At 48.8% G+C, this 16,893-nt stretch overlaps 1 protein-coding gene across 4 annotated transcripts in view; it reads right to left on the bottom strand.

Moving 5' to 3' along the window:
* LOC128684335 (uncharacterized) overlaps window positions 1–15,707 on the bottom strand; it is a 149,303-nt gene extending 133,596 nt beyond the window's left edge. For all 4 annotated transcript variants that reach the window (XM_070089303.1, XM_070089297.1, XM_070089307.1 and 1 more), the window contains exon 1: window positions 15,588–15,707. In XM_070089303.1, the coding sequence (XP_069945404.1) occupies window positions 15,588–15,664 (77 nt within the window). In that variant the 5' untranslated portion in view covers window positions 15,665–15,707. The remainder of the gene's footprint in view (window positions 1–15,587) is intronic.
* Window positions 15,708–16,893: the final 1,186 nt, after the last annotated feature.

The following is a 16,893-nucleotide window of genomic DNA, read 5'->3' on the forward strand; positions in this document are numbered from 1 at the left end:
GTACAGCGAGGCGCTCAGGCTCTTACTGCTCTAAGGCCGGCTCAGCAGCCCCCACATTGGGTTTGATGACGCACCCAGTGGTACTGTCGGCCGGCAGGTTAACTATTTAACCGCTAGTTTGGCAGGGGCCGCAACACCCCCACCACAAAAGGACCGACACACAAAGATCAATGTAATATGTATCCCGAACCGTCATCCCGGATATGACCATCCAGAAATCATTCTAGATAATCATTATCCTCCCGGACAGGCCACTCATATATTACAAAAAAGTAATTTTTAAATGAAGATGTTAAGATTTACTCCTTTTGTAATAAAGAGTTCGGGATACATAAATACACACATTAATATAAATTAATCTTTAATATATATAAAAATCAACTATCTTTGGTCTAGAGGTATTTGAACTATGATATTTGTACATGTTACTATAATAAATTATAATTAGCATCTAACTAAAATAATTAATAACCCTACACAGGGTACAACTCTTGACACTACTGTCACTATATATATATATATCTCTATGCTAAAACAATAAATTATAAATAACATTTTTATAATAATAAATTACAATCAACTGCCTCTCACGACACGAAGTCAGTCACACGACACTGTTCAGTGTACACTACAACCAGGCCATCTTCAGTGTCCCACGACACCCTTTTCATCTCAGTGTTCCACTACGGTCCTGTGCATATCTCAGTGTTCCACTCCATCGTACGTCCCTCAGTGTCACACTACGGTCCTGGCCCAGTTCAGTGTAACACTCCAACCTTTTCTTCATGTAATGTCCCACTAAACAGCATCTGACGACTCCGGCCCACAGTTGATCAACGTAGACGGTGAGTCCACAGACATCACCGGTAGTCCATTAAATCCTCTCCAAAGGCGGTTGACACACCGCTAGCCGAACACCATGCTGCAAGCTCACTGAATGCGGCCGTCAAGTAACTGAGGCCAACAGACTCAGTGAGCTGCGGTGAGCGGTTCTTCTAACGCCAGTAGATAGGTACGATTCGGTGGTCAGGTACCTACTGCATAGACGTGTACCCTGAGGAGTTCAGGTACTTAATGTTGAAGCCAGTAGACGTGTACCCTTCGGTGGTCAGGTACCTACTGCTTAAGTGTGTACAGCGAGGCGCTCAGGTACATAATATTTCTAAAGCCAGTAGACGTGTACCCTTCGGTGGTCAGGTACCTACTGCTTAGGTGTGTACAGCGAGGCGCTCAGGTACATAATATTTCTAAAGCCAGTAGACGTGTACCCTTCGGTGGTCAGGTACCTACTGCTTAGGTGTGTACAGCGAGGCGCTCAGGTACATAATATTTCTAAAGCCAGTAGACGTGTACCCTTCGGTGGTCAGGTACCTACTGCTTAGGTGTGTACAGCGAGGCGCTCTGGTACATACTGTTACTAAAGCCAGTAGACGTGTACCCTTCGGTGGTCAGGTACCTACTGCTTAGGTGTGTACCGTGAGGCACTCAGGCTCTTACTGTTACTAAAGCCAGTAGACGTGTACCCTTCGGTGGTCAGGTACCTACTGCTTAGGTGTGTACAGCGAGGCGCTCTGGTACATACTGTTACTAAAGCCAGTAGACGTGTACCCTTCGGTGGTCAGGTACCTACTGCTTAGGTGTGTACAGCGAGGCGCTCTGGTACATACTGTTACTAAAGCCAGTAGACGTGTACCCTTCGGTGGTCAGGTACCTACTGCTTAGGTGTGTACAGCGAGGCGCTCTGGTACATACTGTTACTAAAGCCAGTAGACGTGTACCCTTCGGTGGTCAGGTACCTACTGCTTAGGTGTGTACAGCGAGGCGCTCTGGTACATACTGTTACTAAAGCCAGTAGACGTGTACCCTTCGGTGGTCAGGTACCTACTGCTTAGGTGTGTACAGCGAGGCGCTCAGGCTCTTACTGCTCTAAGGCCGGCTCAGCAGCCCCCACATTGGGTTTGATGACGCACCCAGTGGTACTGTCGGCCGGCAGGTTAACTATTTAACCGCTAGTTTGGCAGGGGCCGCAACACACCCAGAAAAGTACTGTCACCCAGGGAGGTACTATCACCCAGGGAGGTACCATCACCTAGGGAGGTACTATCACTCAGAGAGGTACTATGAACCAGGGAGGTACTATCACTCAGGGAGGCACTATCACCCAGGGAAGTACTATTACCCAGGGAGGTACTATCACTCAGGGAGGTACTATCACCCAGGGAGGTACTATCACTCAGGGAGGTACTATCAATCAGGGAGGTACTATCACTCAGGCAGGTACTAGTACCCAGGGAGGTACTATCACTCAGGGAGGTACTATCACCCAAGGAGGTACTTTCACTCACGGAGGTACTATCACTTAGGGAGGTATTATCACTCAGGGAAGTACTATCACCCAGGGAGGAACTGTCACTCCGGGAGGTACTATCACTCAGGGAAGTACTATCACCCAGAGAGGTGCTATCACCCAAGGAGGTACTATCACCCAGAAAGGTACTATCACCCAGGGAGGTACTATCACCCAGGGAGGAACTATCATGCAGGGAGGTACTATCACTCAGGGAGGTACTATCACTCAGTGAGGTACTATCACCCAGGGAGGTACTATTACCCAGGGAGGTACAATCACCCAGGGAGGTACTATCACCCAGGGAGGTACTATCATCCAGGGAGGTACTATCACTCAGGGAGGTACTATCACCCAGAAAAGTACTGTCACCCAGGGAGGTACTATCACCCAGGGAGGTACCATCACCCAGGGAGGTACTATCACTCAGGGAGGCACTATCACCCAGGGAAGTACTATTCCCCAGGGAGGTACTATCACTCAGGGAGGTACTATCACCCAGGGAGGTACTATCACTCAGGGAGGTACTATCAATCAGGGTGGTAATATTACCCAGGGAGGTACTATCACTCAGGGAGGTACTATCAATCAGGGTGGTACTATCACTCAGGGAGGTACTATCAATCAGGGAGGTACTATCACCCAGGGAGGTACTATCACCCAGGGAGGTACTATCACTCAGGGAGGTACTATCAATCAGGGTGGTACTATCACTCAGGGAGGTACTAGTACCCAGGGAGGTACTATCACTCAGGGAGGTACTATCACCCAGGGAGGTACTTTCACTCACAGAGGTACTATCACTTAGGGAGGTATTATCAATCAGGGAAGTACTATCACAAAGAAAAGTACTGTCACCCAGGGAGCAACTATCACTCCAGGAGGTACTATCACTCAGGGAAGTACTATCACCCAGGGAGGTACTTTCACTCACGGAGGTACTATCACCTAGAAAGGTACTATCACTCAGGGAAGTACTATCACCCAGGGAGGAACTACCACTCCGGGAGGTACTATCACTCAGGGAAGTACTATCACCCAGAGAGGTGCTATCACCCAAGGAGGTACTATCACCTAGAAAGGTACTATCACCCAGGGAGGTACTATCACCCAGGGAGGAACTATCACGCAGGGAGGTACTATCACTCAGGGAGGTACTATCACTCAGTGAGGTACTATCACCCAGGGAGGAATTATCACCCAGGGAGGTACTATTACCCAGGGAGGTACTATCACCCAGGGAGGTACTATCACCCAGGGAGGTACTATCATCCAGGGAGGTACTATCACCCAGGGAGGTAATATCACCCAGGAATGTACTAACACCCAAGGAGGTAATACCATAAGGGAGGTACCTTCCCTTAGGAAGGTACTATCACCCAGGGTGGAACTACCACCCAGGGAGGTGCTACCCCCTAAAGGAGGTACTACCCTCAGGGAGGTACTATCACCCAAGGTGGCACTATCACCTAGGGAGGTATTACCCCTGGGGAGGTATTAACACCCAGGGAGGCACTATCACCCAGGGAGATACTACCTCTAGGGAGGTATTATCACCAAGGGAGGCACTATCACCCAGGGAGGCATTATCACCCAATGAGGCACTATCACCCAGGGAGGTACTATAACTCAGTGAGGTACTATCACTCAGAGAGGTACTATCACCCAGGTAGGTACTATCACCCAGGGAGGCACTATCACTCAGGGAGGTACTATCACCCAGGGAGGCACTATCACCCAGGGAGGTACTATCATTCAGGGAGGTACTATCACCCAGGGTGGTAATATCACCCAGGGAGGTACTATAACTCAGTGAGGTACTATCACTCAGTGAGGTACTATCACCCAGGTAGGTACTATCACCCAGGGAGGTACTATCACTCAGGGAGGTACTATCACCCTGGGAGGCACTATCACCCAGGGTGGTACTATCACTCAGGGAGGTACTATCACTCAGGGAGGTACTATCACCCAGGAAGGTAATATCACCCAGGGAGGTAATATCACCCAGGGAGGCAATACCCCCCAGGAAGGTACTATTAACCAGGGAGGTAATATCACCCAAGGATGTACTACCACCCAGGGAGGTACTACCCCCCAAGGAGGTACTATCACCCAGGGAGGTACTACCCCCAGGGAGGTACTATCACCCAGGGAGGTACTATCACTCAGGGAGCTACTATCACTCTGAGAGGTACTATCACCCAGGGAAGTACTATCACTCAGGGAGGTACTATCACCCAGGGAGGTACTATCACCCAGGGAGGTACTATCACCCAGGGAGGCACTATCACTCAGGGAGGTCCTATCACCCAGGGAGGTACTATCACCCAGGGAGGTACTATCACCCAGGGAGGCACTATCACCGAGGGAGGTACTATCACTCAGGGGGGTACTATCATCCAGGGAGGTAATATCACTCAGGGAGGTACTATCACCCAGGAAAGTACTATCACCCAGAGAGGTACTATCACCAAGGAAGGAGCTATCACCCAGGGAGGTACCATCAACCAGGGAGGTACTATCACCCAGGGAGGTACTATTACCCAGGGAGGTACTATCACCCAGGGAGGTACTATTACTCAGGGAGGTACTATCACCCAGGGAGGTACTATCACCCAGAGATGTACTATCACCCATGGAGGCACTATCACTCAGGGAGGTCCTATCACCCAGGGAGGTACTATCACCCAGGGAGGTACTATCACCCAGGGAGGCACTATCACCGAGGGAGGTACTATCACCCAGGGAGGTACTATCACTCAGGGAGGTACTATCTCCCTGGAAAGTACTATCACCCAGAGAGGTACTATCACCCAGGGAGGAACTAAAACCCAGGGAGGTACCATCACCCAGGGAGGTACCATCACTCAGAGAGGTACTATGAACCAGGGAGGTACTATCACTCAGGAAGGTACTATCATCCAGGGAGGTACTATCACCCATGGAGGTACTATGAACCAAGGAGGTACTATCACTCAGGGAGGTACTATCATCCAGGGAGGTACTATTACCCAGGGAGGTACTATCACTCAGGGAGGTACTATCACCCAGGGAGGTACTATCACTCAGGGAGGTACTATCACTCAGAGAGGTACTATCACTCAGGGAGGTACTATCACCCAAGGAACTACTATCACCCAGGGAGGTATTATCACCCAGGGGGGTACTATCACTCAGGGAGGTACTAATACCCAGGGAGGAACTATCACCCAGGGAGGTACTATCACCCAGGGAGGCACTATTACCCAGGGAGGTACTATCACCCAGGGAGGTACTATCACCCAGGGAGGTACTATCACTCAGGGAGGTAGTATCACTGAGGGAGGTACTATCACTCATGGAAGTACTATCACCCAGGGAGGTACTATCACCCAGGGAGGTACTATCACTCAGGGAGGTACTATCACCCAGGGAGGTACTATTACCCAGGGAGGTACTATCACTTAGGGAGGTACTGTCACCCAGGGAGGTACTATCACTCAGGGAGGTACTATCACTCAGGGAGGTACTATCACTCACAGAGGTACTATCACCCAAGGAAGTACTATCACCCAGGGAGGTACTATCACCCAGGGAGGTACTATCACCCAGGGAGGTACTCTTACTCAAGGAGGTACTATCACTCAGGGAAGAACTATCACTCAGGGAGGTACTATCACTCAGGGAGGTACTATCACTCAGGGAGGTACTATCACCCAGGGAGGTACTATCACTCAGGGAGGTACTATCACTCAGGGAGGTACTATCACCCAGGGAGATACTATCACCCAGGGAGGTACTATCACTCAGGGAGGTAGTATCACTCAGGGAGGTACTATCACTCAGGGAGGTACTATCACTCAGAGAGGTACTGTCACCCAGGGAGGTGCTACCACTCAGGGAGGTACTATCACTCAGGGAGTACTATCACTCAGGGAGGTACTATCACCCAGGGAGGTACTATCACCGAGGGAGGTACTATCACACAGTGAGGTACTATCACTCAGGGAGGTACTATCACCCAGGGAGGTACTATCACTCAGGGAGGTACTATCACTCAGGGAGTACTATCACTCAGGGAGGTACTATCACCCAGGGAGGTACTATCACCCAGGGAGGTACGATCACCCAAGGAGGTACTATCACCCAGGGAGGTACTATTACCCAGTAATGTACTAACACCCAAGGAGGTAATACCCCCCATGGACGTACCACCTCTAGGGAGGTACCACCCCCTAGAAAGGTACTATCACCCAGGGAGGTACTACCACCCAGGGAGGTACTACCACCCAGGGAGGTACTACCCCCAAGAAGGTACTACCCCCAGGGAGGTACTATCACCCAAGGAGGCACTATCACCCAGGGAGGTACTACCCCTAATGAGGTATTATCACCTAGGGAGGCACTAACACCCAGGGAGGCACTATCACCAAGGGAGGCACTATCACCCAGGGAGGTACTATAAATCAGTGAGGCACTATCACTCAGGGAGGTACTATCACCCAGGGAGGCACTATCACCCAGGGAGGTACTATCACTCAATGGGGTACTATCACCCAGGGGGGCACTATTACCCAGGGAGGTACTATCACTCAGGGAGGTACTATCACCCAGGGAGGTAATATCACCCAGGGAGGTAATATCACCCAGGGAGGTACTAACACCCAAGGAGGTAATACCCCCCCAGGGAGGTACTATTAACCAAGGAGGTACTATCACCCATGGACGTACTACCACCCAGGGAGGTACTACCCCCAAGGAGGTACTATCACCCAGGGAGGTACTACCCCCCGGGAGGTACTGTCACTCAGGGAGGTACTACCCCTAGGGAGGTACTATCAACCAGGGAGGCACTATCACCCAGAGAGGTACTATCACTCAGGGAGGTACTATCACTCGGGGAGGTACTATCACTCAGGGAGGTACTATCACCCAGGGAGGTACTATCACACAGGGAGGTACTATCACTCAGGGAGGTGCTATCACCCAGGGAGGTACTATCACCCAGGGAGGTACTATCACCCAGGGAGGTACTATCACTCAGGGAGGTACTATCACCCAGGGAGGTACTATCACCCAGGGAGGCACTATCACCCAGAGGTAATATCACTCAGGGAGGTACTATCACTCAGGGAGGTACTATCAGTTAGGGAGGTACTATCACCCAGGGAGCTACTATCACCCAGGGAGCTACTATCACTCAGGGAGGTACTATCACCCAGGGAGGTACTATCACTCAGGGAGGTACTATCACCCAGGGAGGTGCTATCACCCAGGGAGGTACTATAACCCAGGGAGGTACTATCACTCAGGGAAGTACTATCACCCTGGGAGGTACTATCACCCAGGGAGGTACTATCACCCAGGGAGGCACTATCACCGAGGGAGGTACTATCACTCAGGGGGGTACTATCACCCAGGGAGGTACTATCACTTAGGGAAGTACTATCACCCAGAAAAGTACTATCACCCAGAGAGGTACTGTCACCCAAGGAGGTACTATCACCCAGGGAGGTACCATCACCCAGGGAGGTACCATCACTCAGGGAGGTACTATCACCCAGGGAGGTACTATCACTCAGGGAGGTACTATCACCCAGGGAGGTACTATCACCCAGGGAGGTACTATCACCCAGGAAGGTACTATCACTCAGGGAGGTACTTTCACCCTGGGAGGCACTATCACCCAGGGAGGTACTCTCATCCAGGGAGGCACTATCACCGAGGGAGGTACTATCACTCAGGGGGGTACTATCATCCAGGGAAGTACTATCACTTAGGGAAGTACTATCACCCAGGAAAGTACTATCACCCAGAAAGGTACTATCACCCAGGGAGGAACTATCACCCAGGGAGGTACTATCACCCAGGGAGGCACTATTACCCAGGGAGGTACTATCACCCAGGGAGGTACTATCACCCAGGGAGGTACTATCACCCAAGGGAGGTACTATCACTCACGGAGGTACTATCACTCAGGGAGGTACTATCACTCAGGGAAGTACTATCACCCAGGGAGGTACTATCACCCAGGGAGGTACTATCACTCAGGGAGGTACTATCACTCAGGGAGGTACTATCACTCAGGGAGGTACTATCACCCAGGGAGGTACTATCACCCAGGGAGGTACTATCACCCAGAAAGGTACTATCACCCAGGGAGGTACTATCACCTAGGGAGGTACTATCACTCAGGGAGGTACTATCACTCAGGGAGGTAGTATCACTCAGGGAGGTACTATCACTCAGAGAGGTACTATCACCCAGGGAGGTGCTACCACTCATTGAGGTACTATCACTCAGGGAGGTACTATCACTCAGGGAGGAACTATCCCTCAGGGAGGTACTATCACCAAGGGAGGTAGTATCACTCAGGGAGGTACTATCACCCAGGGAGGTACTATCACTCAGGGAGGTACTATCACTCAGGGAGTAGTATAACTCAGGGAGGTACTATCACCCAGGGAGGTACTATCACCCAAAGAGGTACTATCATCCAGGGAGGTACTATCACCCAGAGAGGTAGTATCACCCAGGGAGGTACTATCACCCAGGGAGGTACTATTAGCCAGGGAGGTACTATCACACAGGGAGGTACTATCACCCAGGGAGGTATTATTACCCAGGGAGGTACTATCACCCAGGAATGTACTAACACCCAAGGAGGTAATACCCCCCAGGGAGGTACCACCTCTAGGGAGGTACCACCCCCTAGGAAGGTACTATCACCCAGGGAGGTACTACCACACAGGGAGGTACTACCACCCAGGGAGGTACTACCCCGAAGGAGGTACTACTCCCAGGGAGGTACTATCACCCAAGGAGGCACTATCGCCCAGGGAGGTACTACCCCTAGGGAGGTATTATCACCCAGGGAGGCACTATCACCCAGGGAGGTACTATAAATCAGTGAGGTACTATCACTCAGGGAGGTACTATCACCCAGGGAGGCACTATCACCCAGGGAGGTACTATCACTCAGGGGGGTACTATGATCCGGGGAGCACTATCACCCAGAGAGGTACTATCACCCAGGGAGGTAATATCACCCAGGGAGGTAATATCACCCAGGGAGGTACTAACACCAAAGGAGGTAATACCCCCCCAGGGAGGTACTATTAAACAGGGAGGTACTATCACCCAAGGAGGGACTACCACCCAGGGAGGTGCTACCCCCCAAGGAGGTACTATCACCCAGGGAGGTACTACCCCTAGGGAGGTACTATCACTCAGGGAGGTACTATCACTCAGGGAGGTACTATCACTCAGGGAGGTACTATCACTCAGGGAGGTACTATCACCCAGGGAGCTACTATCACTCAGGGAGCTACTGTCACCCAGGGAGGTACTATCACCCAGGGATGTACTATCACTCAGGGAGGTGCTATCACCCAGGGAGGTACTATCACCCAGGGAGGTACTATCACCCAGGGAGGTACTACTACTCAGTAAGGTACTATCACCCGTTGAGGTACTATCACCCAGGGAGGAACTATCACCCAGAGAGGTAATATCACTCAGGGAGGTACTATCACTCAGGGAGGTACTATCAGTCAGGGAGGTACTATCACCCAGGGAGCTACTATCGCTCAGGGAGCTACTATCACTCAGGGAGGTACTATCACCCAGGGAGGTACTATCACCCAGGGAGGTACTATCACTCAGGGAGGTACTATCACCCTGGGAGGTACTATCACCCAGGGAGGTACTATCACCCAGGGAGGCACTATCACCGAGGGAGGTACTATCACTCAGAGGGGTACTATCACTTAGGGAAGTACTATCACCCAGGAAAGTACTATCACCCAGAGAGGTACTATCACCCAGGGAGGTACTATCACCCAGGGAGGTACCATCACCCAGGGAGGTACTATCACTCAGGGAGGCACTATCACCCAGGGAGGTACTATTACCCAGGGAGGTACTATCACTCAGGGAGGTACTATCACCCAGGGAGGTACTATCACTCAGGGAGGTACTATCACTCAGGGAGGTACTATCACTCAGGGAGGTACTATCACCTAGGGAAGTACTATCACCCAGGGAGGTACTATCACCCAGGGAAGTACTATCATCCAGATAGGTACTATCACTCAGGGAGGTACTAATACCCTGGTAGGAAGTATCACCCAGGGAGGTACTATCACCCAGGGAGGCACTATCACCCAGGGAGGTACTATCACCCATGGAGGCATTATCACTCAGGGAGGTACTATCACTCAGGGAGGTACTATCACCCAGGGAGGTACTATCACCCAGGTAGGTACTATCACTCAGGGAGGTACTATCACTCAGGGAGGTACTATCACCCAGGTAGGTACTATCAGTCAGGGAGGTACTACCATCCTGCGAAACAAATATGAAAGGGAAACCTGTAATTGTTTTACATAGAGGTAGGATCCCTGACATCTTTTTCTGTGTCAAACATGCAGGATAACAGATATATCCTCTTACTTCTACTTACACTTAGCTCACACTACACATGCAAGCACACATATATGTATGCAGACCGATCTGATCTTAAAGAAGTACATCTGGATTTATATCTACAGTTCATTTATCTGTTGCAAGAAAATTTAGGAAATTTGCTTGGTATGTCTGGTATCTTATTTTCATTAATATCTTGACATGTCACATAAGTAAGTTTATTCAGGAATACACAAATACAGTTACATAGATAATCATGCATAGCAACATATGTGTAGAGTACCAGAGATAACCCAAAAAAGTCAGACAGTGACTTATTTCCATTGGGGTTATTATACTGTCTATCTCTATACAGTATTCCTCAATAAGTGGACAATTAAGCTATTACCCCTTTCAGAGAATACTTCTTTGAATTCCTCAGTTTTATTGGAAGCATTTGGAGGAGCTATATATTCTGTTCCTTTGCATAAAATTTATGTACAGTGCAAATATTACACTGGGTATTTGACTGTAGGTGTCTCAAAAGGATTTCCCATGAAAAATGCCACGGTATTACTGGGTAATAACATTACTACTGTTAGTTCGTGTCCTGAACCTATAATGATTAATGCTTCTCCAGTGTTGGCCATAACTCGGGCAACATCCCAAGGGTTGTCTGGAGAGAATGTTGACCTATCCTTGGACGACTCCGATCTCGGAATAGCCACATTGTTTTACGAGGAAAACTGGCCAGAGCCTCGTAGATCAAGTGAACAGACCCCGATCAAGCCTTCCTATTCCCAGGTTGCAGGATTGCCAGATGTCTCCGTTTCCATGCCCGAGGGACTGTCCTTCCGGGAGGAACAACGAAAGGACCCTTCTTTAAAATTCGCTTTTCAGGCAGCCATGGGTAAATCCTCTTTGGGTCATCCAGTCAAGTATGAAGTTAAAAATGATTATTTGGTCTGCACTGAGACTGGTAAGGAGATAGAGGGCCGGCAATTATATGACAGGTTAGTGGTTCCAACCAAGTATAGACCTCAGATATTAAATATTGCTCATAATACGTCATTAGGAGGTCACTTAGGAATTACAAAAACCTTGTATAGAATCACAAAAGAATTTTATTGGCCAAAATTAAAGAAAGATGTGAAGAATCATATTAGGTTGTAATATGGGTAGCCTGTCCGAGAGCTGGAGCTGGACTTAGAGAAACGGTTGAGCTTAGGGTGAAGCTTGTAGCAGGAACATTGTGTAGCTTGCTGTCTCGCTTCGCTTTACAAATTTTGCGTGTCAGTTGCTTATGATCAGCCTTGCTATTGTGTGATCATTCAACAGCTCGCTACTAGCTTGTTCAGTGTGCTCGCTTCGCTACGGTCAATCTTGTGTGCAGTCGGCTTTGCTTGTATGCGTATTCTGCAATCGTACTGTGCATAGCTAAGCGTGTTCTGCAAATTAACGTGTTACGTTGGGGTATTCGTACTGTGCATAGCGAATAACTTATGCCACCTAGACGAGTCAGACGCCTGGTGTCGGCATATACTTTGCATAACCTACCTAAATTGTCCCTACAGCGTTGTTGGCAAATTGCTCGTTCCATTGGCATTCCCTATAAACGCACTCTCACAGCTGCGCAACTGCGTTCACTTATTGCTGACAAACTTATAGAAGAAGAGATGGCACATCAAACTCCTCCCTCTACGGGAGCTAGGGAAAAAACTCCTATGTTCTCGCATGAGGAAGATGATACACCTACGGAGCAAAATGGTCAGTATAGTGCAGCTGGGTTGTCTCGAGGTGAATCAGCGTCGTTGGCACTTGAGCTGGCAAAAATCACGCTGGAGCAAACTAGGGAACAGAGAGCATTCGCAAGGGAAGAATTTGATAGGGAAAGAGAAAGGAGGCAGTTTTCGCATTCTGTAAACGATTTCAGTTTACAAAAAGCAGTACAGCTTGTTCCCCGCTTCAATGAGGCCGAACCAGAGCAATTTTTTGAAAGCTTCGAAAATCAGCCTCGAGCCTTGAGGTGGCCGGAACAGCACTGGGCAGCGTTGGTTCATACAGCATTATTGGGTAAGGCACAGGAATTTACGTCGGTATTAACTGACGCTGAATTCTCTGATTATCAAGTAGTGAAGACCACAGTGTTGGGAGCATATACATGTATCCCAGCTAAATATCGTAAAACCTTCAAATTGAACAGGCGGCAGCTTGGTCAATCCCTGGTGGACTTTGTGAGACAGCAAACCAAAGCTTTTACCAGCTGGTATAAAGCGAGTGGTGTCTCTAACTTTGAGGAGCTGGTGCAGCTTATTCTGATTGATAACCTGCTGGAGTCTGTGGGACCAGAGGTTCGTGTCTTTCTGCAGGATCGTGACTTAACCACTGCATTGGAGGCAGCCAGGTTGGCTACCTTCGAAACGAACCGCTCCTTGTCCGAGCGGTCCCGTCTCTCTTTTCAACAGTCTGGCGTGAGCAGAGATCGACAACATTGGAGAATGAAGTGCCAGCCGGAGGGAGAGCGTCTACGTCATCCAACTAAGTCACCTGGTGAGCCACGCTTCTCAACATATGGTCCCCCTGCGGAGAGGCAAACTACTTATGGAGCATCTCGACAACAATATCCAGAGAGGCACCAGCCAGAACGACACCACTTGCAACGTCAACAGGGAGTAAAGGGCAAGCCTGTCGTCTGCTTCAGGTGTAATAAAGTAGGTCACATCAGTTCCAACTGCCCCCAAAAACCTCAACCCATCGGGAAAATCTCTAATATCCCTAGTAACATGTCCCCTAGAGAAGTAGAAAAAGGTATGGCCCCTTATTATTGCGAAAGTCTTATTTCCCTTCAGGAAAACTCAGAACCAACTAAAGTAAATACCTTTAGAGATACTGGAGCATATTGCTCACTTGTCAGAGAAGGAATATTACCCCTTTCAGAGAATACTTCTTTGAATTCCTCAGTTTTATTGGAAGCATTTGGAGGAGCTATATATTCTGTTCCTTTGCATAAAATTTATATACAGTGCAAATATTACACTGGGTATTTGACTGTAGGTGTCTCAAAAGGATTTCCCATGAAAAATGCCACGTTATTACTGGGTAATAACATTACTACTGTTAGTTTGTGTCCTGAACCTATAATGATTAATGCTTCTCCAGTGTTGGCCATAACTCGGGCAACATCCCAAGGGTTGTCTGGAGAGAATGTTGACCTATCCTTGGACGACTCCGATCTCGGAATAGCCACATTGTTTTACGAGGAAAACTGGCCAGAGCCTCGTAGATCAAGTGAACAGACCCCGATCAAGCCTTCCTATTCCCAGGTTGCAGGATTGCCAGATGTCTCTGTTTCCATGCCCGAGGGACTGTCCTTCCGGGAGGAACAACGAAAGGACCCTTCTTTAAAATTCGCTTTTCAGGCAGCCATGGGTAAATCCTCTTTGGGTCGTCCAGTCAAGTATGAAGTTAAAAATGATTATTTGGTCTGCACTGAGACTGGTAAGGAGATAGAGGGCCGGCAATTATACGACAGGTTAGTGGTTCCAACCAAGTATAGACCTCAGATATTAAATATAGCTCATAATACGTCATTAGGAGGTCACTTAGGAATTACAAAAACCTTGTATAGAATCACAAAAGAATTTTATTGGCCAAAATTAAAGAAAGATGTGAAGAATCATATTAGGTTGTAATATAAGCACAGTGTTCAAGGGCTGCCCACATACTTTGGTTTAATAATAATAATAATAATAATAATAATAATAATAATAATAATAATAATAATATCTTAATTTACTACATGTACAAGGTATACAGACCATAGCTGACATCAGTGACATACTACTATATAGAAAGCCTCTTGTTATGCTGAGCATTTCCCGCAAATAAGGTCAGTTTTGTCCCAGGATGCAACCCACACCAGTCCACTAACACCCAGGTACCCATTTTACTGATGGGTGAACACAGATAACCGGTGTAAGGAAACGTGCCCAATGTTTCTACCCTCGCCGGGAATCGAACCCGGACAGTCGCCGTGTGAAGCGAGCTTTAGCCACCAGGCCACGGAGCACTCACCTAGTTGTACTCACCTAGCTGAGGTTGCGGGGGTCGAGTCCGAGCTCCTGGCCCCGCCTCTTCACTGATCGCTACTAGGTCACTCTCCCTGAACCGTGAGCTTTATCATACCTCTGCTTAAAGCTATGTATGGATCCTGCCTCCACTACATCGCTTCCCAAACTATTCCACTTCCTGACTACTCTGTGGCTGAAGAAATACTTCCTAACATCCCTGTGATTCATCTGTGTCTTCAGCTTCCAACTGTGTCCCCTTGTTACTGTGTCCAATCTCTGGAACATCCTGTCTTTGTCCACCTTGTCAATTCCTCTCAGTATTTTGTATGTCGTTATCATGTTCCCCCTATCTCTCCTGTCCTCCAGTGTCGTCAGGTTGATTTCCCTTAACCTCTCCTCGTAGGACATACCTCTTAGCTCTGGGACTAGTCTTGTTGCAAACCTTTGCATCTAGTTTCTTTACGTGCTTGGCTAGGTGAGGGTCCAAACTGGTGCCGCATACTCCAATATGGGCCTAACGTACACGGTGTACAGGGTCCTGAACGATTCCTTATTAAGATGTCGGAAAGCTGTTCTGAGGTTTGCTAGGCGCCCATATGCTGCAGCAGTTATTTGGTTGATGTGCGCTTCAGGAGATGTGCCTGGTGTTATACTCACCCCAAGATCTTTTTCCTTGAGTGAGGTTTGTAGTCTCTGTTTGATCATCTGTGGGTCTGCCAAACTGAGGAACTTACTATCTGCCAGATTGAGGTACTTACTACCTGGCAGATTGAGGTACTTACTATCTGCCAGAGTTAGCATCAAACTTGACTTCCCAGCCGTGTGGCAAACCTTGGAAGGCGTCCCACCTGCCCGCCATCTTATCCCAGCAGACGACGCCTTTGTTGTTGTTGTTGTGGGAGTATAGGGCCACATTGCTGGTACCGTAATGCACCCTGGTGGCCACTACAGCTGGTACCGCAATTAATCCTGGTGGCACTAAGAAAACACCACAAGTGTCTGGGGCCCAAGACTGTTCTACAGCCTCCCACCATGCATAAGGGAAATTACCAATAAGCCCCTGGCTGCCTTCAAGAGGGAGCTGGATAGATACTTAAAGTTGGTGCCGGATCAGCAGGGCTGTGGTTCGTACCTGGAGTTTACCTGGAGAGAGTTTCGGGGGTCAACGCCCCCCGGCCCGGTCTGTGACCAGGCCTCCTGGTGGATCAGCGCCTGATCAACCAGGCTGTTGCTGCTGGCTGCACGCAAACCAACGTACGAGCCACAGCCCGGCTGATCAGGAACTGACTTTAGGTGCTTGTCCAGTGCCAGCTTGAAGACTGCCAGGGGTCTGTTGGTAATCCCCCTTATGTGTGCTGGGAGGCAGTTGAACAGTCTTGGGCCCCTGACACTTATTGTATGGTCTCTTAACGTGCTAGTGACACCCCTGCTTTTCATTGGGGGGATGGTGCATCGTCTGCCAAGTCTTTTGCTTTCGTAGTGAGTGATTTTCGTGTGCAAGTTCGGTACTAGTCCCTCTAGGATTTTCCAGGTGTATATAATCATGTATCTCTCTCTCCTGCGTTCCAGGGAATACAGGTTTAGAAACCTCAAGCGCTCCCAGTAATTGAGGTGTTTTATCTCCGTTATGCGTGCCGTGAAAGTTCTCTGTACATTTTCTAGGTCGGCAATTTCACCTGCCTTGAAAGGTGCTGTTAGAGTGCAGCAATATTCCAGCCTAGATAGAACAAGTGACCTGAAGAGTGTCATCATGGGCTTGGCCTCCCTAGTTTTGAAAGTTCTCATTATCCATCCTGTCATTTTTCTAGCAGATGCGATTGATACAATGTTATGGTCCTTGAAGGTGAGATCCTCCGACATAATCACTCCCAGGTCTTTGACGTTGGTGTTTCGCTCTATTTTGTGGCCAGAATTTGTTTTGTACTCTGATGAAGATTTAATTTCCTCATGTTTACCATATCTGAGTAATTGAAATTTCTCATCGTTGAACTTCATATTGTTTTCTGCAGCCCACTGAAAGATTTGGTTGATGTCCGCCTGGAGCCTTGCAGTGTCTGCAATAGAAGACACCGGGCCTTGAAGGTGAGA

The sequence above is a fragment of the Cherax quadricarinatus genome, chromosome 2, assembly GCF_038502225.1.
Source record: "Cherax quadricarinatus isolate ZL_2023a chromosome 2, ASM3850222v1, whole genome shotgun sequence".
NCBI classification, from domain to species: domain Eukaryota; kingdom Metazoa; phylum Arthropoda; class Malacostraca; order Decapoda; family Parastacidae; genus Cherax; species Cherax quadricarinatus.